Consider the following 25,315-nt stretch of genomic DNA (forward strand, 5'->3'; position numbering starts at 1 on the left):
AGTGAGTTGGTTTAATTAGAGCCGCCCATCAAACATTTGTTGGGATTGAATGACACCGGGCCGGCAGTTATCCTTCCCCTGCACAGAGACCCAAATCATCTCAATGCCATTGTTGTCTCATTGAACAATAAAAGAATAGATCTAACAATTTCCAGAGATGAACTTTAAGTAATTAACCAAAAGCATCAGACCCAACTACTAATGCTTGCATTAGGTTAGATTGTCTACGTCACATACAAGAGAAAGAACAGAGCTCAATAGGGGAAGAAATGATTAAACGGATCTTGGTGGATTTGACTCCATCAAGTATATTTTGAGACCAAAAGTACTATAATGAAAGATATATTTAAACTATTTCTAATAATTTACAGGATATATGCAAAATAATTCAAGATCTGGAATTTTTCTGGCAATAGTAATCTACATTCCATAACCATCTTAAAGATATAAGAATTACATCATACGTTGGCATCCATCAAGCAATCATACAAAGATAAACAATCCACGGAAAATCCTCGAAATCATCATCACATCTTTATTACATAAAAACTAGAAAGAAAAGAAAATAGACAATTTTCAAGTCGACAGATTGATTTGGCAGCAAAAAAAAGGACCAACAAATCCGACCACCTAACTCGCCGGCGATTATGTCACCGACCGGAAACATCCGACGCAAGACGAGACGCAATTGCAGAATGGTACATGATGTCATGGAAATTAGAGCTCTGCATCGTCTTTCTCCTTAGCTCTTTCGCCTTATCTTCCGTGAAACCTCCCGGCTGAAACTTGGATCTGCAACGACCCGTTTCTGGATCCGATTTTAAACCCGAAATCTCCCTCACCGGCCCGGTTCTGATCGCGCTGCTGCTGGAACCGGAATCGATATAGTCCGGTTCAGAGGACCAACCAAAGAGTGGGGTCCACCATCTGGCTGAGGATGACCCGGAAGTTGGTTTTTGACGGGTCAAATCGGGATTTACCCGATTAACAGATGATTGAACTGGAGCAGAACAAAAACAAGAAAATGAAGTTGCCATTGTTGATGCTATAGAGAGAAAATAGAAATGCTTTTGATGATTATAGTGAATGTTTTGATTGAACCGTTGAAGTATATATGTAAAGACATGTGAAAATTAGGATAAGATTGATTACGTGGCTACACTTTTTTTTATTTGTTCAACTTGGCTTTCCCTTTCCCTTTTACACTTTTTGCCCTTTTGATGATAACGATGTTGCATCACAGATATTAGGTATTCATGTTTGGGCCAAAACTTTGGGCCAAGATTTTGGGAGGTCTTTATTGTTCAAGGCTTTTGTCTTTAAAATCACAATTGTGGCCCTTCTGGCTCCTCGTCAACACGGAATACTTTGTGTACCATGCATTTAGATATTTTAAGTAGGCCAAAAAAAAAATGATTCAAGTCAAACAACGGTAAGAATGAGACACTGGTGAAAACTAGAGATATTTCATTTTAAGGTATTGAAGCATAAATTAAACATATTTTAGACAAATAGGACTTTATAAGGAACTCACACTCTCCTCAGTGATCCGTGACAATGAAGGATTCTGCCGTCCGCTTAAGGGAAGACCAAATTTCGATCTAGTTTCAAAGAACAACATAATAACAATATATCTAGTAGTCTCACAAAAAGTGGGATTTGGGTGGGGGAGGCATTTTTAGCCATTTTTCGATAATACAAGTGAAGTTCGAATATCAAAAAAAAAAAAAGGGAAAACAGAAAAGGAAGTCACCTCCATGATAAATTTTCAAGTGTGGAGTAAAGAACGAGAAATAATTGAGAATTATAAAAGAATAAAAGGCAAAATTTAAAAACAAATATATAATATATAATTTTAAATTAACTATTAGTACTCTATTTAAAATGATTTTAAAAATTATTTATGTACAAACTCTCCTTTAAAAACTTTAGTTGTTTTATAGATAATATGTGATCAGTAACGATCTTTTGGGCTCGTTACAAAGGCCTGTTTTGATTCCATCCTTTTTTTGGTGCAAAAGATACTTCAGGGCCTGTGGGCTTCATTCACATTGGAGTGGATCAACATTTTCTATCCAAATTTACGGCGGTTCAAAATCGAACCAAAATGATAATTCGAATCGAAAAAAGTTATTGATTTATTATAAATTTAGCGGTTTTGTTAACGATTTTGATTTTTTTTTGTTATTGGTTTATTGGTTCTTGGCCGTTCGAGGTTTTTCCTTAATAGGTTAACTAATAACCCGATAGCAAATGCAATAATTATATTTATATTATTTTGTATATAAAGCCCTTGACTTAGAATTTAGTTTCTTACTTTTATTGCTGGATGTTTCAAACTCTTGGTTATTCAACAATTTAAAAATATTTACTTTTAAGCAAAATGCAATTTGCAAACTTATGTGCATAGTTCATTTGGTTTGTCACCTTATTTCTAAGTGATTTTCAAAGTTTTTTTTTTTGTGTGTCAAATTTTAACTATTAAACCGATATGTCAATATCTTAGCATGTTGACAAATCGATAATTAATGAGTCAAACCGATAAACTTCAAAATCGAAACGAACCGACTGATATGCAAGCCCTAATCCAATTAATGAAGGGAGAACTTCTGTACATGTAAGGTTGTGAATGCATATAGCTTTCAACAAGAACAGCGAAAATGAATGCATCGTAAACGTATTATATTCCCGTTCAGTTAAAAAACCCCAAAAAAGGAATAGAGAAGAGTATGTGGGCATTTGATGTATATCTCAGAACTATGCTAAAAGCAATACAATTTTTTCAATACAAGTTTACACAAATTGTGTTGTTTTAGTCATTGGTATATCAATATTAACAGAAGGTCCACCAATATTTATTTCTGAAGAATTTGAGAATTTGCCTTTCTTGGACCAAAGCCAAATCTTTGAAACAGAAAAGCTCTCACCTTTAGTCCTAGCACTGATCTTTTTTCCTTCTGCATTAGCCCCAAAAATAGTGTTCTCACACTTAGCTTTTAGAATCTTCACATTAGGCAACGCGATTTGTAACTCCGAATCACCAACAACATATTGAAATGAACCCATGGAAAAACATCTCCTTGCATCTAAATTACAGCTGATGATTTCCCCTTGAGTACTTTTGTCTTCATGATTTTCGGCCCCTTCATTTAGACTCTTCAATTTACCTAATCGAACAGAAAATACTCTCATTTCTCCAACATTGTCAGGCTTTTCATCATTTGCAATTCCATCTTCCAAATGGAAACTCCATTGTTCTCTTGATTCGATTGAGCCCAATAAGGGATTTCCCATAGAAACTGTGGAACTAATAATGCCTCTACATAGAGGACAAGTTGAGTTTGACAGTAACCATGTGTCTATACAATGAATATGAAAAGCATGGCTACAAAAAGGGAGCAATCTGAGCTTATCATGTTCTGAAAATTCACATAAACAAACAGCACAATCAAATGGCTCCTTTAGGCCTTTAATATCTTTATAGAGAAACAGAGGCAGAGTATCAATGATAACTTGGTCTAAACCAGAATCATGCTGACGAAATAGCTGTTGAAGTTGCCTTTGAATAACTTGAGAACCAGATGATTCAGGGAATCTATTAGATTCAGAAATTGATGAAAAAGATGAAATCTTTAAAAAGCACCTAAGAAGAAGATGAAGAAGACCAAACACAAAGAACACAACAGCAATAATTACAATTCCCCATAGGACAATTGGACTGATTCTGCTCATGGATAACAATTTTATATTCTTGAAAATGGAGAGAAAGAGCTCAAAAAAGGGTAAAAACCAAATCTTTTTTTTCTTCCAAGAAACTTGCTAAAGAATATAAAATGGAGAATTTTAAGACTACCCTTTATCTAACAGAAGAGAAGGAATAATAAAAAAAAAATTGCAGGTGACCTACCTCAGAACAGTATATGAGATTTGATATGTGGTGCAGAAGAAGATGTGGCCAAACAAATATGACCAAACACAAGTGATTTGATAAGCTACTTGTCAATAGTGTGCATAGATGTGGGAAAAACAGAAGAAAAAATGGAAGGCAAAGATGACAATACTTCTCAGAATATGAAGGCAGAGCAGTTTATGACATAAAGTGACTTTTTCAAACATTGCCACATATGTCTTTGTCACTGCGTCCTTTTTGTGTATTTTGTGGATACAATTATCTTATTCCCTGGACAACATTGTCCCTCGTGGACTAATTGAAACACTACATAATACTACCTCCGTCTACGTCTACGGCTCAATTGATGTAATATAGTTTGATTTAACGTAAAGTTTAATAAAGAAAAAATGATTTTTGAAATTTATGATCTAAAATAAGTTATAAATATTTGTGTGATTACTTAATAAATATATATTATAAAGAAAGTGAATTGTAATAATTGAGACTGGGAGTAGTTTCATTGTAAAGTCAATTTGTTTGGTTTGTTAGGAACTAATTAATGTTTCTACTACTTTCATTTTAGTAGTATATTTGAAGGTGCATTCATCACGCAACCTTGTAACAAAAACTAGTTTTTCTAAATTAAAATTAATTAACAAATGGGTAGTTAAAATGATACTAAATCATTGCAATTAATGATTAAGAAATCTCCCGTTCATATTGCTTTTTTTCCCATCTTTAAGTTTGACAAATATAAGTCAAGCCCCACAAAGAAAACATGGCATAATAGTTTGGTCCACTACTTTTCGTATAGGTGTATACATATTATTTTGAAGCCAAAGTTACATATTTGGTGAGTCAGTTAAAAATAATTACATTCCTTAGTCAAATATATATTATTTTGTATCAAAAATATATATTAATTGGTTATTATTTTGGTAGCCGGCTATTTATGTCCATTTGTCACTATAGAAAATATATATTATTTTCTTCTATATTGCCTCATTGTCAAGCAAGTTTTATACTCTTCCTTGTAGGTCTACTTACCATATTATTAAACTTTGGCCTTAATTATGTATTTTTGTAGCACTTTCTCAATGATGGTCCCGTGATAGAGAGGAAGAAAAAAAAGGAAAAAACTGTTCAGTTGGTAAATAATAATAATAAAGATTTCTTCAACTTTTGTTTTAACCATTTGAAACTTTACTGGCCCGACTTATTTAGATTCGTGTTTAACCTGAATTGACTTTCGATATATGATGGACAAGGAAGCGCATGGGATATTTGTTAAGCAACAGAATCATTGAAGATGTTGATTTTAACTTATATATGTGGGGCAACTGCTACTTAATCTATGTGACAGATTAAAAGTTGTTGGAAAACTTTGTCTGCTTTTCATGTTTGTTCTACTTGCCCAATAGAAAATATGGTGATGTTTCTTGGACAAGATTGATGATAGTTCAATAACCATTTTAAGGTATAATTAAGTACGCATTTGGCCATAGATATTGAGGTTCAAATTTGAAAATTTGAATCGAAATCAAATTTTTTAAATGAAAATATGTACAAAACTTCAACTTAAATTTGAAATTGCTAATTTTCATAGGTAAATGAATAGGATTTTAAATTCCAAGTGAATTCAGTTTTTTTTTAATTGAAAAGACTCGTCATGTTAAATTTTGTAAGGAAAAATAAAAAGCAATGCTTGACGTAAAGAGATCGTTTGTACCACTGGAAAAAATTAAATAAAAGAATAGTTAGTTACTACATTATGTGTATTTGTAAAAGAAATATGTAGTCTGTAGATATGTGACACCTTAGGATATATATCTTGTTTATGAACAGTGATTTGCTCATTTGATAAGATTGTATAAGAGTTGGAAAAAGTTTTGGTAGTTTTTCATAATTGTGGGGAAGTCCATACAAAATTTCAACTTCAAATCAGCGATTTCAAATTACAATTTAAAATCATCTCCAAATGGCCCTAAGTCTTACTGGAAATTTTCAAAGGTCATTAGGTTATCTAGAACTAGAAGAAACAGTTCACAAAATAATGACTTATGAGCTGAGTAGTTGTGGAAATATTTGTTTTCAATCTAGCCAGATTCCATGTCCAGTGAGTGATTCACATTTCACACATATCTGATTTGTAATTCTACAAGACAACTGTTAAACTTAATGCAAATAGCTAGTGTTAAAATATATTAGTGATGTGCTATAGAAAGCCGAAAAAATTTCAAGTTTTGAAAAGGATGTAGACTCCATGAATTGAGCTTCTCCTATAACTTTGATAAAATCTTAATTGAAAAAGTATTTTTGTTCTTAACAATTTACCTTATCATGTATCAGATCAATCGAATCGTCTCATGTCATCCTGAATAAACACAAGAAAGCAAAAGAATATTTGTTCTTAACAATTTACCAGAGTGATTTGTGAAGCTCTGTAGCCAAATCAAATGATAGAGCATTTGTCCAAACAAGAAAAGTATAAATAGGAAATTTTGTATCCAGGCCTTTGGATTGGAGCCCTGTGTTTGATTTGTTAGCTGAACGCGGACACGGATTTCTCTTCATCTTCCTTAATAGAATTGATGATGAAAGCAACTTCCTTCATGTTAGGCCTTGCATCTGGTGATGTATTTATGCATTTGAGAGCTACATGCAACAGATTGATCATTCTTTCTTCATTTACACCCTCTGTAATAAGGGACTTGTCGAAAACTTCACCAGTCCAGTCCGCTCTAACTACTGAATTTACCCACCTAGACAAATCATATCCACTAGCATGAACAGGCTTCCCTGTGAGCAATTCAAGAAGAATCACTCCAAAACTATAAACATCCATATTGAAGGCGTTACGTGCTGTAATTGCAACTGAATCATCTTCTCTGATGCTATGATCACTTTGAGCAACAAATGACTGGTCTTGATTGTTGGGCATTAGACCATACTCGCCGATACAGGCTTCCATGTCATCGTTCAGCAGAATGTTGGTGGATTTCATGTTTCCATGAGGAATATCATCATTCTGAAGGCCTTCATGCATGAATGCTAAGGCCTCTGCAACACTGGCTGCAATAGCTAATCTGCTCGCCCACTCGAAAACTTTACTGCCCTGAGATGCTGAAATGAACAGTTATGCAGTAACTTTACCTTTCCATGTTCATTCTCAAAGAATAATAGACAAACTAGTTACTACTTGATTATTTTTAAGAGTTTTAAGTTCTATTCACTGATGGAGAAAAAGATATTGATACAATCAGATCACTTATCTCGCTACCCAAACTAATAATACTAATTACTATTGTTTCTTTCTTACTTCATCAACCGACAACTATGTTACTCAAACTTTTCAAAAATGTCAGGCAGGTGCGTGTCGGATCCTCCAAAAGTAATGCTTTACTGGAGGATCTGACACAGGTGTGGCAATATTTTGGAGAGCCAGAGCAGCGTAGACTGACAAAATACTTTAAGATTTTGAATTAGCTAGACCCTGAATATGGAAAGTGAACTATAGTTCTATCTAACATTTTACTTTACTGATATCAATTCTTGATAGTTCTTACAGGAAGGCCTATTACTCATGTATCATTCTATGGCTTGATATTCAAGTGAGAATATTTAAGTTTGCGCTAATAAAACTTACAATGAAGATGCTTGAATAGACTGCCATTCTGTTGGTACTTGTAAACTGTTAGCTTCTCTTGTTTGGAACTATAGAAGGCAACAAGGGGTAATACATGATGATGCTTCATTCTATGTATTCTCTGCATCCTCTTCTTGAAATCGTCTTTCGAAATATTCCAACCACTGATCCTCTTTACTACCAATGTCACTCCATCAACATTGACCTTGTAAACACTTCCATGATTTCCTTTCCCAATCAATTCAGCTGGAGCTCGAAGCAAATCCTCGAATCTCAATTTATTAGCCAGAGGACTTGAAAGGATTTCAAATGATGCTGAGAGCATAGAGTTTTCGGGACTAGATGTTATTGAATATTCTGACCTATTTTTAGGAGTCTTTGTAACACCAGAAGAGCTAATAGTCTTGTTGTGATCCATTGGAGTACTATTGCTCTTTTTCTTCCTTATGAACTTAAAAAGCTTCCATATAAGTAGAAGTATGATAATCAGCCCAAGAATAGCATAGCCAAGATATATAAAGTATGAAACTTTTTTCTCCTTAGCAACTGGATGGGGAGGTGGTGGTGGCGAGGGTGGACATGTGCTTGGCAATGGCACTCCACATAATCTGGGATTACCCGAAAAACTGCTGGAACTAAACTGGCCCTTGACATCAGGAACTGGACCAGTTAAATTATTGTATGAGACATTGAATTCTACAAGATTGGAAAAATCAAATTCAGGTATCTGCCCTGTTAGCTGATTTCTTTCAGCCAAAAAAGTTATCAGCCCTGAGATTCTTGACATATTCGGTATCTGCCCCGAGAAGGCATTGTCTGAAATTACAATTTTTTTCAAATTGCTCAACCGCGAAAGAGAGCTTGGTAGATTGCTTGATAATTTGTTGCCACGGAGATACAAATGTGTGAGACGTCTGCAGTTTGATATTTCTTGAGGTAATGTTCCAACAATTTCGTTTTCATTCAAGCTCAGTACAGCAAGGGAAGTAGCCTCACAGACAAAAGAAGCATCAAGAATTCCAGTGAGATTCTTCTGATCAAGAACAATATTTTTTACATGTTGGTTTCTTGAATCACAAGTTATCCCTTCCCAATTGTTGGTACATGGATCAGATGATAAATCCCATCCAAAGTTTACTTCTTTTGAAATGTTCCCAATTGATATCTTGTTCATAAACTTAACTAATGCCCGTCTCACTTCCAGAGTCTCTGAACCTGCAAGTACTAGCAACATCTGAAAGATAATACTCATAATTACCCATCTTGTACTCGGAATCATTGCTCGTGTGAAGACGTTAAAATATTTGCTTCTTCACCACGTAAATTCATAAAATGATTGGGTAATTGTCTATCTGCAACAAGCAAAATGTTAACAAAGTAGTACTATGATTTATGAAATAAGATATAGCTAAAGCTAAAACGGCCAATTGGCTCATTATGCTAAGACAAGGTCAATGTAGTGCAGAACAAAAAAACAGATGAGGTAACAAAAATGGTGACGGAAGGAGAAAAAGTCATTAAAATAAAGAGCTAGGCCGGCAAAAATGTCAAAGATTTGCATGATTTCTCCTTCTAAGTTAGTTTCTATTTGGATATACTGCTACAGATATATTAAGAATGTTCCAAATGGTCCTTTTTTATACATCACTCTAAAATTCCAAAACTACATTATTCTATGACCTTCAGAGGAACAATGTATCTAAAATTCTAATCTAGATACTACTGTTTCAAACTGTTCAACACTTCGTCGAAATTCGCTATATGTAAGGTGAAAAATTCTTGTTTGATCCTCGTACTCCAAATCTAGCCAAACAAATTGAAAGGAAGTAGCATTTTAAAGTATTCAATTACACCTAATAGAAGTGTGAGTCCATATTGGTTTTAGTTGATAATCTCACATTCTGAAACAGGCTATATTACCGGTATATATATATAAGAAAAACAGAGAAATTTTGAATCATAACATTCAAAACAACCATTGTATATGAAAAACAAAAAAACAAATTGGTATTCAGCAAAAGCTAGTTTGAATTACAATTGAACATAAAAGTGATTAATGCATGTCCTAAAACTACAAAAAAGAATGATCATAACCCTCAAAAACAAAATTAATTGGGTTCAGCAATACTTAGCCCCTATAGAAGTTACATCTGCCTATTCCAAAAATCCAAAAAACCATAAAAGGTTCAATCAAGATGAGAAATTAAAGAATTACAAATTTGGCTTCATGATGATGTGTTTATGGAGAGAACAAGAGCTTGCAAGGCATGAATTTGCAGCCTTAGATGCATAATGTATTTAGCAGTTTGGAGGAGCAATTGATGAGAAGGCAATTGGCTAGCTCCTGGGATTAGCCTCTGCAGCTTCACCACTTTGTCTTGTTGGTGTTGAAGATCAATATTATTATTATCATTGAAAACATGATAATAGCCCATTCTTGATCTCTTTGTTGTTTTCATGACTACATTACCACCTGGCCTTTTTTTTGATCCCATCTTGATTTGGAGCAATTGCTTTTAATTGGTTCATGCAAAATCAAAGAAACAGCTATATAGACATAAAAAGTGCTATAGTGTTAATGCAGCTGGCACAACATGTGTCAATTCATTGTTCATGTAATAAACTCTTGCATGTGAATGCTTTGGTGTGACACTTAAGTCGACTCATGTCATATGCCTGGCCTATACTTTAACAGCAACATCTTTTCATTTCTTTTCTCCTCTAAATAAATAAATCTTCTTTTATATCATCAAACAAGTTAGGTGATCTATAACATAAAACTCCACCAACAATGTGGTGTAATGGATCAGGTCGTTCCTCCTTACTCAGACATATCAGGTAGCTCTGGCAATGAAAAAATGGAGCGTTAGTCAAGCTCCAACCAAAAATAATCATATGATAATTACAACAAACATGATATTTGGTAATTAGTCACCATTCAAATTTCATTTTGTTTACATCCTCAGCATTCTATGTTGAAGTGGACATCTGTAGATAGGAAAATGTGTGATGAGTGATGTCATGTGAGTAGTAAATAAAAGATCAAGTGGCATTTGTGCGCTATGGCACATGCCTTGACAGCTCTCTCAAATCTCATGCCCACCACCACAATTCATTTTCACACCCCCAACAAAATAATCACAAAGGGTTATATGAGGAAGGAACACATGAACAGTAACAACAATTGGGCTGGACTTTTGTACATTAGGCCCAAAAGATCAAGTATTTCATCATAAAATGGCGTGTTTTGACCTTCGAATGAATTAATTTTTAATTTTTGTTTCTTACCGATTAAACTTGTGTATAGTAGAACATAATTTTTTAAGAAAATCAAGTTATATTCAGATATAACTTGTGAATATTACATTACGATAAATAGAAATATAAACTTATGCCTAAAAGAAATTATTGTTACGAAAGACATAAATTAAAAACAGCATTAAATAGGCTAAAAGTGCAAATGACCCGTATTTGATCGTGTGCCATCTAACAAAGACTATGCATGGGTATTGAGCCTGTCGTCTTCCTTTCTTTGGTGTTTCGTATTAGCTTTGTAATTTGATTAATTTAGATTGTGTTTGAATTATATTTGTATTGAAAACAAAAAAAATCGAAGAGAGTTTAATTGACACCCCTTCATTAGGAAAATTGCATGTAGAGTTTTTTTTAACGAATATATATTGACTTCTTAGTAGTATACTTTTTATACTTTTAGAATTTTCTTATAAAAATTCTTGCTTCTCCATTGCATGACACCAAAAGAAGGAACAAAAATAGTCTGTGATTGTCGATCTCTTCAATTTCCCTAACAAAATTGTCTATTCTCTGTCCCAATTTATATGGCATTTTTCATTTTTTCAGGAGTCAGAAAGTTTAAGTTTGACCGGGAATTTGCGCATGGAATCTTCAATTTTTTTTTAAATGAAATTTATATATTTATGAACTACATAAAAAGTATTGAAATCACCATAATTGACAATTCAAAATATTTAAAAGATATATGAAAAAATTACAGTGAAAGATAGACTTGTTTGAATCTCGAAATCCGAAAAGTGTCACATAAATTGAGACGAAGAGAGTACTAATTTAAGCTAATCCATGGAAGGTTTGTCTTTACAATATAGTCATGATAAATTGGTAATTAGTTGATCTAGAAGCTAAGCATAATAAGGACCATTATTTAATTTACGAGTTCCATTTATTGAATATGGCCTAACTTTAGTTTCAATTTCGTCTACCGAAAGAGTCTTATTGCACAAAGTTAATTAACATCACTTTTAGCACTTTTTAAATATTTTGGGCATCATTAATGAAGCCTACTTTTATCATTTTGCTTAATCTTTACTTATGACACCTCTCACCAACTTAAAAGTGCTCAATAATTTACTTTTGCCTAGACATCACCTTTTTCTTAACCAATAACTAATGCAATACTTAGTTGGCGTGATTAGGAAAAATTAGCCTCAAATCACTAGAAATAGCCACTCACTCTTAAAACAACAATCATTTAGTTTGCGTTAATTCTTTGATAGCTCTAATTTGTTCCCTCGTCTTCCCTAAAAAGAGAGTATTGAATTTTACTTCACTAATTTTTAATTTAATAAGTTGCTCAAATTTAGGATAATTTGAATTTTAAATTTCTATTAGACAGATACATTAGTTTGTTGAGATATTTTAGTTTGTTTTGAATTCAAATTATGCATATTTTTATTTAAACTACGCTATTTAAAGTTTTTTTTTTCTTTATGCTTGATAAAATTATTGAAAGATAAAACAAGAATATGATATTTTTAGTAGGAAATAACAAGAATATGACTGAAAAGAACGTCCTACTAAGAATTCATATCTCATTAATAAAGTACGATAAATAATATATTCTAAATCTGACTTTTAAAGCATACGCATTGAAAAAAAAACTAACAAAATAAAAAAAATTATAAAAGCAAACAATCTTTACATAATATTTTGTGTATCTACATTTATCGCATAACAATTTATACGTTATTTCTCATGGCATAAAAATTTCTTAATTATTATTTTTTGTTGAATAAAATGAACTCCACATTATAATCCTACATACATATACCCTAACGTATGGACCAAAATGACCCCTTAATAAGAAGAACATCCAATTTAACCCAAAATATAACACAAGAATTAGTTCAATTAAACCAGCCATCACATTTCACTAGCCTACCATTCATCTCGTCTTTATACAAACTTACAATAGTAAACTTAATATAACTAACCAATTTTTTTTATGCAAAATTATTTCTTATTTACTATAAAAAATTAATAAGTTGGTGACAAAAATATACCAAGATTTTATGTGGGAAAGTGGTCCTAAATGGATGACCCAATTTCTCAAAAACTGTAAATAAGTTATAGTGGTCCCATGAGAATACTCATCCACTACAAACTTGTGACACTTGACCGCAATATACATGTGCTCTTCTTTGTTTTTGTGAAAGTATGTAAGAAGCATTTTGTGTTTTTAGTGACCGATAAAATTAGTTTATAAAAATATAATTTATTTAATTTATCTAAATTTGATTTGATTATTAATTTGCTTATTTACATGCTCAATGCATTTCAAACCAATTCATAGTTTTATAGGTATTAATAATTAGAAAAGAATAAATGAAGAAATTAAAATCTAGTAAGAATTTTGCGGATTGAGTTATGACATACATTTTAATCCATTTAAGTTAAAGTAATTTTTTGGCAAATTAATAATCTCTTTATTTGTTAATTCAATTCATTTTGATCCGATCAAGTTCAATTCAATCTATCCATTTGACACCTCCATTTTTAAAGTACTGATTTTTCATTCACATGTTCTTTGTTTCTTGCCTTTCTCTTATATCACTTTCTTGCTTTTAATCTTTCATTTTCCTTTTTGGGTTTCCTTCAAAGACAAGGATATAGTGGGACTTTTGTACGTCTTTTTACTAATTTCCACATTTGCCCATAAAAGGGATTGAAAATGGAGAATATATGGAAGGTAGTCGAGTCAAAAATATATAATCGTAGTTAAAATTTAACATTCAAATAGTATCACATAAATTTAGACAAATATAAGAGTATAAACTATTAACACAGCATACTAGCTACTGGCTAGTTGTTACTTGTGAAAAATCTATATAAATTTAAGAACAAGCTTAGAGATTCTAATAAGAAATTGAAGAGACTAATTATCTGGCGTAAATTAAAATGGTTCATCCAAACCTCGAAACAACAACTCTCTTTTTGTAAAACCACATAAAATGGAAAATAGAATTGTCAGTCTCATAACTACTGTACATTTAATCTCAACTACAGGAATGATTGCCTATAAGTTTAGGGCAATAAAAATGCTAAAGGAGTCTAACTACCATAAAAGCAATAAAATAAAGTCTTAACTACCTAACTCGATGCACTTTAAATTACCCATTGAACTCAAAAGCATTGTTCTTTTTTTACTTTGGTTGTTGCATGGAAGCTACCACAATCTTATGAAAGATAGAAAGAAATAAAAAAAATATTTATAGTCCTTAGTTAATTGTTATTGGAGTTAATGTTGCTATAGGTTTGATAGACATTAAAAAAGAGTATTAATTGTCCCTAAAAATACATATTTAACGACAATTAATCAATTGTCGCTAAAGATTATTTTTGGTGTACTGTACGCACTTTATTTATTATTACTTAAAAGATGTTCAAATTTCATGTGAACATAGAGAGTTACAGTGATATCGTAATATCCGAATCAACTTGCATGCACTTTAACTAATCCATGTTCATGCAATATTTGCACTCACTACAATTAATTTCGACACTTAAATCTTATCCCCACAGGTATCAAATAACCTTATCCAATAAAAATCAATCTTTTTGCCTCTATTTATATATAAAATAATACTTAAAACCTATCAGTCACTAAAACCAAAACACTATATTAGCTTACATAAAAAAATAATAACGTAAAGGAAAATGAAAATTATTACATCTTATCATTTATCCTTAATAATATAAGTATAAATTAATGATTGTAAAAATACATAGTAGGATATGTAACATAAGCAACGGTGTCACTAAGTCACTCAACATGAGTAAAGTACACAAATATTTAATTGTGAAGAAGAAGAAGAAGAGGAGGTTCAAAATTTTCGTTGTTTTAAAATGAGAGGAAATCCCTCTATTTATAGAAAACAGATGGCAGTGTGAACAAATATTTATTGTGCCTTATTGGAAATGTTATAACTATTTGGAAAAGTTGCAACCCTTTAGAAAGGTCACAACATTTCATAAAAGTCACAACTTTTCATAAAAGTCGCAACTCTTCATTAAAGTCGCATTTTTTCATAAAAGTCACCACTTTTCATAAAAGTCGCAACTCTTCATAAAAGTCATAACTTTTCGTAAATGTCACAACTTTTGATGAAAGGGGAAGACTAGTATTGAAAATAAATAAATTAAAAGTGAATTCTGATTTATGGTAACACCACGTAGACAGGCCTAAGTTTCTCTTTTATATATATATATATGATATGATTTGAACCTGCACTTCATAAATCCACTTTCTTAACAACTAAATTATGGTTGCAAATTTAAAACACTACAAATTATCCAACAAATTAATAAAGCTACGCATATAACTAAATACTATCGTTTAACTAATATACATTAATAATGTATTTAAACAACATTTCTAATTGCATACACCCACTCTGTCCAAATTTATTTGTAAAATTATACTGGACAATGAAATGTTATTAATATACGTTAATTAATAATGTAAGTAATTTTTTACTTGTTTCAACCTATAATTTGTCATTTTTTTTTAGGTTACCAACACATACTTGCTATAAAAGCTACGTGTAATTGACATTTAAGTAGCACGATAGTGTAAAGAGTTTCTTTTATTTCATTGTATCTGTAAAATATTATGATACTAACTTTTATAAATGTTAGGTTTGTTCGAACTAGTAAACCATTTGGATTTTTTATTTGGCTTTTGAGAGATTGGTCTTGCCAATAGCAATTCTTTAAGAATAAAAAAAAAAGGAAAATCGTTCAATCTTAAAGCAGCAACATGATTTGTCAATCGAGCGTATCAACAAAACCAACTAGTGGGGCCTATTCAACTCGAGTTTGAATTAATCGGGCTCTAATGCAAGTATTGAAGAGAAGTATTGAAAATATTTCTAAACTCGATGTAAATTATTAGTTTCATTTTTGAACCATCGACAAACTTAAAAATACTCCTTAACTTGATTAACTGGATTTAAATACACCTCACATTTTTCAACATGAGTGAAATACACCTCTGAATTCTAATCAAGTTTAGGAGTATTTTCAACACTTCTCTCAATTTTTAATTAAGAATCCCATTCTCCTACAAGAATTGAGACCACTTGTTGTGTCATGTGTCAGATCGAGAAAATAGCTAAATTTAATCAAATAAAAAGATGTTTTAAAACTGTCAATAATGCAGAGACGAAATTACTATGTACCACAATGGAAAAACCAAAAAAAAAACAAAGACCCACATCTCATCTGTCACAGGACCCATTTTAACTAATCCACTTGAAGGGGTCTCTCCTCTTATTGTGGGAAAAGCTATTAATTGCAAACTACTACTCTTCTCAAACAAGAAAAATTAATAAATGTAACAAACGTACCGCAAGACCCACAAGAATTCAATACAAACACCATATCTGCAGTTTTTGGGTATCCAATTTTAGTAATAATAGTATAATACCAAAAATCAAAGTTCCAGTTTTTATATTTTCCAAGAAGATTGAATAAAAAAGGTGACAACTTTGCTACAGAGAGCCAGTGAATTGAGTAGGAATCATGTGATTTTTGCTCTTTCCTTTCACTAGTCACTAGTCATTAAGTCTTTTTTTCTTGGGGCTAATATTCTTTCTTGGCATTTTTGTTCCATTGGGGTTTGCAGCTTTTCTTGAGGTTTTTTCATGTTCGATGGCCTCAAGTGCTTCAAGATTCATCAAATGTGTCACGGTTGGTGATGGGGCTGTTGGCAAGACTTGTATGCTTATTTGCTATACCAGTAACAAGTTTCCCACTGTAAGTAGGGACTATTTTTTATTTACTTTCTCTTTTCCCCAAAAGATCCAAGTGGGTTTCTTGATATGTGCCTCATTGTTTGTGTTTGATGCCTAGATAAGCAGGATTTTGGTTTTTTATATGTGGGTTTAGCAGCTTTTTCCTTCTTTTTTCTGTTGTTGGTGTTTCTTCTGATTTTTTACTTTAGAATATGCTCTCTTTTTGCCTGAGTTTTTTTTTATTAGCTTTATATAACCTATTCTTGAATTGCCTTGTTGGATTGTGTTCTCTTGGTATGCTGCATTCTTGCTTCCACCAGGTCACAAAAGTAAGGGGGTGGGAGTGGGGGAGAAAAATCACCCTAAGGAAAATGTAATGGTCACCTAATCAACTTTGGGGAATGTTAGTAGCTCAGTTGGTTGGTTAACTGAACTTTTACATTGTTGGTGAGGGCTTGATTCCACACCTTGGAATCCCCTCCTCGTTTAACCTTAAAAAAAAGACCTAATCAACTAGAAAGAACTGAATGTTATGGCTAACTTGTGTGATTCAGGAGTATTTGTTGAGTTTCTTTCCTGAGCTTGAACTTCAGTTTTCTGAGTGGTTGTATCTGTTCAAACCAGGACTATGTTCCAACAGTGTTTGACAACTTCAGTGCCAATGTGGTTGTTGAAGGGACCACAGTAAATTTAGGTCTTTGGGATACTGCAGGTAAAACATATTTTTAATTACAGCTGATTTGTTACAATATGATTTCTTATTTTGCCTCCTCAAAGTCAAGCAGTAGCATCCTGTAATAATCATTTCCTAATCCTTTAAGGAGGCAAAGGAATTCTGATTTCTCTGTCCTCTGATCATCTTTATAGGACAAGAAGATTACAACAGATTAAGGCCACTGAGCTATCGAGGAGCAGATGTTTTTGTCCTAGCGTTCTCCTTGGTTAGTCGTGCAAGCTATGAAAACATACTTAAGAAGGTAATTTCTGTTGAAAACTGTGAACTTTGTGAGTTTGTATCAAATGTATTTAAGATTGCTGAAAGCCCATTTTTGGTCAGTGGATTCCCGAACTTCAGCATTATGCTCCTGGAATTCCGGTGGTATTAGCTGGCACCAAACTTGGTAAGTATTTAACATGTTCCCTGAATTAGCAATTATAACAAATGCTGATTCTTGAATGTAACTGCTGCAGTTTAATGTCACTTTGTTCTATGATGTGCTTGCTAAAATGCTAACATGTCCACTTATAAAAAAGCAAATATAAAATGTTAATGTGTTGAATGTAGCTGTACTTTGTAGTTTTCAGAGTTTATAGTCGCTAATATTGTATTCAAAAGTGTAAATAACTTAAGGGGATTGCACGATGGAGGTAAAAAGACACGAATACAGTATAACTTAAGGGGATTGCATGACCGGAGGGAGGTCTAGAGATGGAACTGGGGGAGTATTTCTACGGAAGCCATGCTCTGTGCATCAAAATGGTCACTATAACTTTGTACTCCCAAAAAATGCGGCTATAACTTTTCTGCCTCAAGTGTTCTCAGGTACAACAGTAAAGTGGCAACTAGGAGGAAAGTCACCTAATTAGTAATTTTCACATTTTGCATTTGTATGATAAACCTTCTTCAAGTTGCACTCACTACATATTTTCGCAATATTGTACTTGCTACTCCAGATGGGGCACCATATGCTTCGGTCTATTCAATTTGAAATCCAAAAGCAAAATCTGATGACAAGGATGGAGTATGTTTTAGTATGTGAGGAAATGAGGAGACATAGATGGCTGCCCAAGCTTCTCAAAATTAAAGAATGTGCCTAGCTACCTAAATATGTATGTAGTAGAGGTCCCTAGGGATTTAGTCTAGTAATAAGCTTCACATTCATTTAACTTTTGCAGTAAAGCTTAATAATTAAGATGACAAACATTCAAGCACAAATGCTAAGGTTGCCCTTAGCTTTTTGAAGGGGAGCCTTGGCATAACTGGTAAAGTTGCTTCCATGTGACCAGGAGGTTATGGGTTCGAGCCATGGAAGCAGCCTCTTGCAGAAATACAGGGTAAGGCTGCGTACAATAGACCTTGTGGTCCGACCCTTCACCGGACCCCGCGCATAGCGGGAGCTTAGTGTACTGGGCTACCCTTTTTTTTATTAGATGCTGTAATAGATAGCATTCTGGAATCTATGAATGTACCTTGATTTCTTAGGTTTATTCCTTGAAGCTTTTGGTTGCTCTCCATTTTTTTTAACTGCTCTTTACCCAACTTGATTGTCCTGAGCCACAGATGCATTATTGTTTGTGCCATAATTAACTTGTCTTATAGAATATGTGCTTCAGATATCCATATGAAATCTCTGAACTTGCAATGTATGTAAAATTATTTCTGATTTAACATGCATACTGCAGCTTGTGAAACTAAAATTTCTATAGAAAGCTTTCTTTGGATTCTTCTTTTTTTTTCCTTTCCTTTTTCCCCATTCTGGTACATAATAAAGTCTTACCAAATCAAAACATTGCCTTCCCAAGCTATACTTCCCTTTTCCTGTTGTTACTTGTACCCTTAATCTTTTAGTGTTATTATTGCAGGTGTCAAGCAAGTCTTATAATGCCAGATTGCATAGCCTTTGTGATTGTTATCCTAAGACACATTTTACTCTGAAAACCAAATTTACTGAGAGCAACTTCTCCTTCTCTTGCTTCCAAGTTCCTTGCAAATATTTATATTTTCTACTATGTTATAAGAGCCTTGAGTACCACTCCTATAGCTACCATCAAGTACCTCTCCACTACACTATTTCCTTATTAAAAAATAAAATAGATAGACTATTTCACATTTTTTTTTTTTTTGATAAAAGTAACAGTTAGTCTATATTTACCCACAGGTGTACTACTTCAAAAGTGTAGTTCCCCTCCAAAAGTGTTGTAGTTACATAGGATCCTATACCTACCAAGTTACAGCCAGTCTATAGTTGTGTTGATTTCTTCTGAGCTATCTAAGACTACTTGTTTACACCAAAAATAATACAGAGCTAAACATTTAAGCTTAAATCTTTGTATGTTGCTCTGCTTTCCTTCATGACATCTCTGGTTCCTCTCTAGCCATACTGTCCACCATATACATGATGGGACCATCTTCCATCTCTCCTCCTTTCTTCCTGCATTTCCATCTCTATTCCAGCACTTCAAAACCTCTTTGATCCTTCCTGGTTTCACCCATGTAATTTCTCTCATATTGGTGAACATTTGCCACAACTGGGTTGTCCACTTGCAGTGTAAGAAGAGATGGTTGACTGTCTCTCCTTGCTCTTCACACAAAAAGCACCTGGAACACAGGTGAACGCCTCTTTTGTTCAGGTTCTCATGTGTCAAAACTGTCTCCTTAAAAGACCAAGATTTAAGGGCCATAGGTAAAGGTCATGTGCATAGAGGTTAGGATGGTTGGCAACTCCGTGATTGTGAAAATGTTGCTTTTGTACTCGGTGATGGATGCTTTTCAATCTTAGCTTAAAAGAAGTGCAATATAAATGTTAATCGTACTTCTATTAGATTGATTAGTGAAGTGTTAATATTTTATGTGTTCTAATTTCAAAATAATCTATAAAAGCAAAGGTAAAGGAGCTGCAGATTTGAATATCACACACGAGAAGGAATTTTATGAAGGAGAGCCTTGGCTTAATAGTAAGAGATGTCATCGTGTGACTAGGAGGTCACGAGATTAATCCATGGAATCAGCCTGTTGCAGAAATGAAAGATAAAGTTGTCAACAATTAACCCAATGTAGTCCAACCCTTCCCTGAACCCCGTCCATAATGAAACCTTATTATACCGGGCTGCCCCACAGGAGAAGGAATTTTATAGGCCAAAGAAAAGGTCGCAGAGTCATTTTTTTCAGTATATTCTAGTAGTGCCAGGCTAGTAATCTTAGTACAATGGGAATAATTTAAATACTAAATGTATCTCATGCCCAAGAATTTGTGGTGGTGAAATTTAAAATACATGTTTGGCTGGTAGGTTTAGCAGATTGCAGTTCCTATGATGATCTCTAATAGTTGCTCTTTTTTTTTAATCTCAGTTGATTGACTTTATATTGCTCCCTTTACATTTATTTAAGGTGGAATCTCATTCTAGGGTAGATAGAAAATTGAACATTAATGTTTATCTAAAAGTCATGGTACTTGTTAAGTATTTTCCACGTTGTTTGATGGAATGAGTTGTTGTTTCCTTAAATGGTTTTTAGCGATCCTAATTTCATGAGCTAACTTTTAGGGTAAAGTTAGCCCCAATTTCTATTTTATTCACCTGGTATCAGAGTGAAACACATTCTTTTGGTTACTCAATGTTGACATATAGTAAAAAGAGGTTCTTATTCAAATCATTCCACAAACCAAAATCAGGATGAAAAGCAGTCTACTGCGGGACTGGCTAGGGCCCTATATGTCAGACCTAATCATATTCATATCTAGCTGAAACATTATCTTTATATTGACGATGATATTATGGAGGTGGAGGCTAAGAGTACTTAGTGCTTTGAAAGTATTTTAGTGGTCAAGTCCCTGTAGCATGTGAGCTTGTTTCCCCTTGGTGGAGCAGAATTTAAGACTACATAGTAGAACGGATTTAGTTTCTTGTGTAGCTATTGTTGTTTGTTTTCATTGAGCATCTTTATGGAACCAATAATCATGGAAGAGCAGTTTGCTGTCAGTAAGTCAGTAGATGACTTTACTATAGTCATGGGTGTCTTATTTGCTGTCTACTTGTGAAATTGGCAAGCTCTGCTCGCAATGTGCAATGTTACTTGATTCTTAGTTATGCATTAAATCTTCTTTCGTCTGGATGATGCTACAGATCTCCGTGAGGATAAGCACTTCTTGGCTGATCATCCTGGATTAGTTCCTGTCACCACTGCGCAGGTCTGGCTCCAATCTGTCAGTTGTATCTTGCTCCTTTGCATAATTTTGAATAAATGGAGGGGATACTGATCTTCACATATTCAGGGAGAGGAGCTGCGGAAACAAATTGGTGCTGCCTATTATATCGAATGTAGCTCTAAAACACAACAGGTGGGTCAAATTAGTATCATTTCCTAAAAAATTGTTATGCAGTTAAATTGGTGCTTAAACGGTTCCATGAATTAAAGATCGTACGAGTTTGTTTTAAAAAGGTAAAAAAGATTGAAGAATATTTAACAAATTTCAAAAGAAAAAAACATTTTTAGAAACAAATGTCACCGTGCTACACATATTAATTGCTTCATTTTCAAATGCCCAAGAATGGGAGGATATTTTTAGTTCTTTGGGTGAGCTGGGAGGATATGCTAGCCTTGTGTTGATTGTGTTTTCTGCTTTGTGGGTGTCAAGTTTGTATCAAATATGTCACTCAAATGCCTATTAGTCAACTACCTATTTAAACATAGGATGAAGATTGAATATCTCTGCCTTGTTCATACTTGCATCCATCAAGAATATTGGGTAGATAACCTTTAAAAGGATAGTATTTCCTTCTAGTTTTAGTACTTAAAGCCCCTCAACTTTTAACTATTAGAGGAGAAATTTTCTCGATGCTGTATCAGATCAATCCTTAATTGGGATAGTTGGAAACATTTCTTTTCTGAACTACTGCAACAATCTTGTCAACTTCTTTGAGTATGTGACTGATTATTGTAGGTGTATGTACAATATATTACAGAAGATATTTGTCAAACCTCTACTATTTTTGGTATCATTTTTAATCAACTGACTGGAAATGTTAGGATATGCTTTCCCTATCGGAAGTTCTTTTGGCCACTTTCAGCAGACAATATCATTTTGAGGTTGCAAAAATAATTTTTTCTGATGTCTATTTGCTTTGAACCATTTGGAGATTAAAATAGTGGTAGTGCATTGTGCATCCAACTATCCAAGTGTAGCCAAGTGGTTAATGAAGTGGGTAGGGCATTGCAATCCACTGGATGCTGGTTGAGTGAAAACTACTTTTAGCTAAAAAGATAATTAGTGGTAGAGCAGACAATGTTGTAGTTTGTGGCAATCTGAAATAGCCATTTACTTTTGTTCAAGCGTTTTGCTATGCCTATTTATCAACTAATACTAAGAAACTTCATTCAGCTACTGTTTTTCATTTCCTGGAGGTATCTGGTTTATCAACTCGAGTCAGTTCAAATATTATTCAGGCTTGTGTTATAACATCCTTCGATTGAATACCAACCTGATATCCAATTCAAGTGAAAAAAAGAACGATTAGGATGGATAATGAATCTTTAACTCGCATGTGTGTGGGGTTGCTGTTTGCGAATTTCTTGATACAGTAAGGCAACTTCGTCAATGAAGCTTACTCATTGAAAGGGCACATTGGCCTCCCTTATTTTGAAAATTAGGTCAAGACCTTTGAGTTTCCCACTCAAATTTACACCAATTAGGACCAATTTGAAGTATGTAACGTTCCAGATACTGTTTATTTCTATTTCACCACTGGATCCATACTCACGTAGTTTTTCCTCCCACAATTTCTTTTACTGAAGATACAGAGGCACTGCTGTTGGTTGCTTGATGGTTGGCTACTTTTATTTTTATTACTACATTATTTGTAACTGACCACCTTACTTTGCCTATTTGATCTGAAGAATGTGAAAGGTGTATTTGATGCTGCAATCAAGGTCGTCATCAAGCCACCACAAAAGCAAAAGGAGAAGAAAAAACAACGTCGAGGATGTCTCATGTTAGTAACTCTCTTAACCTTCTCTGTTAAAATCAGTTTTTTAGCTTTGGTACCACATAGGAAGGTGCTACATGCCATTTGTTGCATTGATGATGCAAACTTCTCCATTGACATTTTAAGTTGGCATACGGAAACAATAGTTGTGCTACTGATATGGAAACAATAATTGCGCTACTAAATACAGAAACAATACTTTGTTCAAGCCTCTATGCTTTACCAACGTGTCTCCCAGTGACTAGATAGGTCCTTTCTTAACCAAAAAAATAAAAATAATATACCCTTAGAACATGTAAATCCAATATACTGATGCATATACCTTCTCAAAAAAAAACTATACTGATGCATATAAGAAAATTAAAAAAAAAACACTATTTTCAATACTCCCTTATAAAAAGCTTGTGACGATTAAAATAACAGTTGCCTTTTGACGTGATCATTACTTTATTTAAAGAAGAAATTACTAGAAAGCGATCTGTTTTTTTTCTTTCCGTTGGTTCTTTCTCTTCACTTTTTAGAAGGAATTACTATGTGCAGTGAAATCATTGGTAGGGATGCATCGAGAATTAATGTGAACTCACACATTTGAAGCGGTACTTTTTCGGGTAAGGGGGTTGTGTGGATTGGAATAAAATTTAGGTAGGATAGTGTGCTTCCTTGTCACAGATTCAATTCAGTTTTATCATTACAGCTTTTGCTGTTGAAGTGTCTGCAGTAGCAACACTCTTTGGTTTATATTCTGATTCTGTTAGCTATTTAGGCCAAGCTACAAAAGCGTTATGTTGTGCTAACTTAGAAAGCATGGATCCAGTCTTCTCTTCTGACCAAAGCTTATTCCTAAAAAAAAAATGGTTAAAATTTCTTCTTCTGGTGAAGTAACAGACACAATGAACTAGAGAGAATACCAGGTCCCATCTAAAGTTTCTGGTTATCCAATCTAATCCCTTTTTATGACAAAAGATCCATTTGACTGTGAAGGCATGTCTGTTTGATTGTGAGTGGATTATAATTCTGTGACTAACTTCTAGAGTTCGAGAGTTCTGGCCTGGTTTTGAGGGATGATGGCCAGTATTGGCAACTTGGCTCTACTAAATGTGAGACATCTGGCTGGTAACAAAATAGTAAGGAGATAACATTTTGATTTCCATTTGCGATTCTTATAGTGTTAATGTAATTCAAACTCATTGTGCGACACTGCCATTGTCTTAGTTTTTGCCTACGCTTTTGAGACCCTCTCGAGTTTTTGCAGTATTTTCCACTGTCTGTAATGCTAACTTCTCTCACCTGTTCCCTGCAGGAATGTGATGTGCGGAAGGAAGCTCGTTTGTTTGAAGTGACAACTCAATGTATATACTTCCCATCAATTCGGTCTCTAGCATGATCATATCAGTGGCTTGAGTGCATTGCTTACAAAACTTAGGTTTCTATGAGAACTTTTATGACGAGACTAATGTATTTGTTTATCTGCAGTCCAACTTGTTACTCTGGACAGACTTGATTTGTCATTGTAAAAATTTACATCGGATCTAGGTTTATTGCAAGTAGATGCAACTAATTCTGCTGTACCTAATCAGCTGTTTGCCAAAAACTACACCACAGACAGCATGCTAAGTAGACTAGAGTGTGAATGCACAGTGTTTTTTTTTTTCATATTGCAATAGTAGTACTATAGTTGTGCGAAATTAACTATGTTGACATTTCAATGGACTACATATGTGTTGGTAAGGTTTAAAGGACAGCACTTAGGTGACCAACAATATTGCAGCACAGGCTTGCAGTCATCAGTCACATCCTAAATTTTGGCACCTAGTGAGTACGCCCACATCTATGGAATGCTGCATATAGCTTGTACTTGAAAGTTGAAACAAAGCAAATGAAAGTAAATCTCCTGGGCGTATGATAAAGGAAAAAGGGAATGTACAATAATGATGGCCTACAAGTAAAGTGGAACCAACGCCACTTAATGATTACTGTGATTAATTACCTGCATAATAGCATATATCAAGTCTACTCCAAAACCGA

At 33.7% G+C, this 25,315-nt stretch overlaps 4 protein-coding genes across 7 annotated transcripts; 1 reads left to right on the forward strand and 3 right to left on the reverse strand.

The window, feature by feature from the left end:
* Positions 1–401: 401 nt before the first annotated feature.
* Positions 402–1,099, reverse strand: LOC125860920 (uncharacterized). Its single transcript, XM_049540969.1, has one exon. It carries the CDS (start codon positions 1,035–1,037, stop codon positions 651–653), a length of 387 nt encoding a protein of 128 aa, XP_049396926.1. The 5' UTR covers positions 1,038–1,099; the 3' UTR covers positions 402–650.
* A 1,577-nt stretch (positions 1,100–2,676) lies between these two features.
* On the reverse strand, positions 2,677–4,181 carry LOC125860902 (RING-H2 finger protein ATL46-like). Its single transcript, XM_049540947.1, has one exon. The coding sequence runs from the start codon at positions 3,730–3,732 to the stop codon at positions 2,794–2,796; it is 939 nt and encodes a 312-aa protein (XP_049396904.1). The 5' UTR covers positions 3,733–4,181; the 3' UTR covers positions 2,677–2,793.
* Positions 4,182–6,271: 2,090 nt separating this feature from the next.
* LOC125860888 (probable inactive receptor kinase At2g26730) lies at positions 6,272–8,867 on the reverse strand. Its single transcript, XM_049540926.1, has 2 exons — positions 7,539–8,867; positions 6,272–7,015 (listed from the first exon to the last, which is right to left on the reverse strand). The coding sequence occupies exons 1-2, from the start codon at positions 8,815–8,817 to the stop codon at positions 6,435–6,437; spliced, it is 1,860 nt and encodes a 619-aa protein (XP_049396883.1). The 5' UTR covers positions 8,818–8,867; the 3' UTR covers positions 6,272–6,434.
* A 7,249-nt stretch (positions 8,868–16,116) lies between these two features.
* LOC125860908 (rac-like GTP-binding protein 3) lies at positions 16,117–24,940 on the forward strand. Of its 4 annotated transcripts, none has more exons than XM_049540955.1 (9): positions 16,120–16,378; positions 16,480–16,610; positions 17,213–17,300; positions 17,456–17,565; positions 17,646–17,709; positions 21,431–21,495; positions 21,580–21,645; positions 23,202–23,296; positions 24,591–24,940. In XM_049540955.1, the coding sequence occupies exons 2-9, from the start codon at positions 16,506–16,508 to the stop codon at positions 24,628–24,630; spliced, it is 633 nt and encodes a 210-aa protein (XP_049396912.1). In that variant the 5' UTR covers positions 16,120–16,378; positions 16,480–16,505; the 3' UTR covers positions 24,631–24,940. The 4 variants fall into 4 exon arrangements, with proteins under 4 accessions (XP_049396915.1, XP_049396912.1, XP_049396913.1 ...); XM_049540956.1 differs by having other exon boundaries at positions 16,120–16,367; XM_049540957.1 differs by having other exon boundaries at positions 16,122–16,250.
* The last annotated feature ends 375 nt before the right edge of the window (positions 24,941–25,315 follow it).

This window comes from Solanum stenotomum, chromosome 3, assembly GCF_019186545.1.
Source record: "Solanum stenotomum isolate F172 chromosome 3, ASM1918654v1, whole genome shotgun sequence".
Classification (NCBI taxonomy): domain Eukaryota; kingdom Viridiplantae; phylum Streptophyta; class Magnoliopsida; order Solanales; family Solanaceae; genus Solanum; species Solanum stenotomum.

Coding starts and splice junctions, on each gene's coding strand:
- LOC125860920 (XM_049540969.1), bottom strand. CDS start 1,037: ATGGCAACTTCATTTTCTTGTTTTTGTTCTGCTCCAGTTCAATCATCT.
- LOC125860902 (XM_049540947.1), bottom strand. CDS start 3,732: ATGAGCAGAATCAGTCCAATTGTCCTATGGGGAATTGTAATTATTGCT.
- LOC125860888 (XM_049540926.1), bottom strand. CDS start 8,817: ATGATTCCGAGTACAAGATGGGTAATTATGAGTATTATCTTTCAGATG. Junction 7,016..7,538: donor TCTATTCAAGCATCTTCATT/GTAAGTTTTATT, acceptor TGTTCATTTCAG/CATCTCAGGGCAGTAAAGTT.
- LOC125860908 (XM_049540955.1), top strand. CDS start 16,506: ATGGCCTCAAGTGCTTCAAGATTCATCAAATGTGTCACGGTTGGTGAT. Junction 16,611..17,212: donor CCAGTAACAAGTTTCCCACT/GTAAGTAGGGAC, acceptor TGTTCAAACCAG/GACTATGTTCCAACAGTGTT. Junction 21,646..23,201: donor GTAGCTCTAAAACACAACAG/GTGGGTCAAATT, acceptor TTTGATCTGAAG/AATGTGAAAGGTGTATTTGA.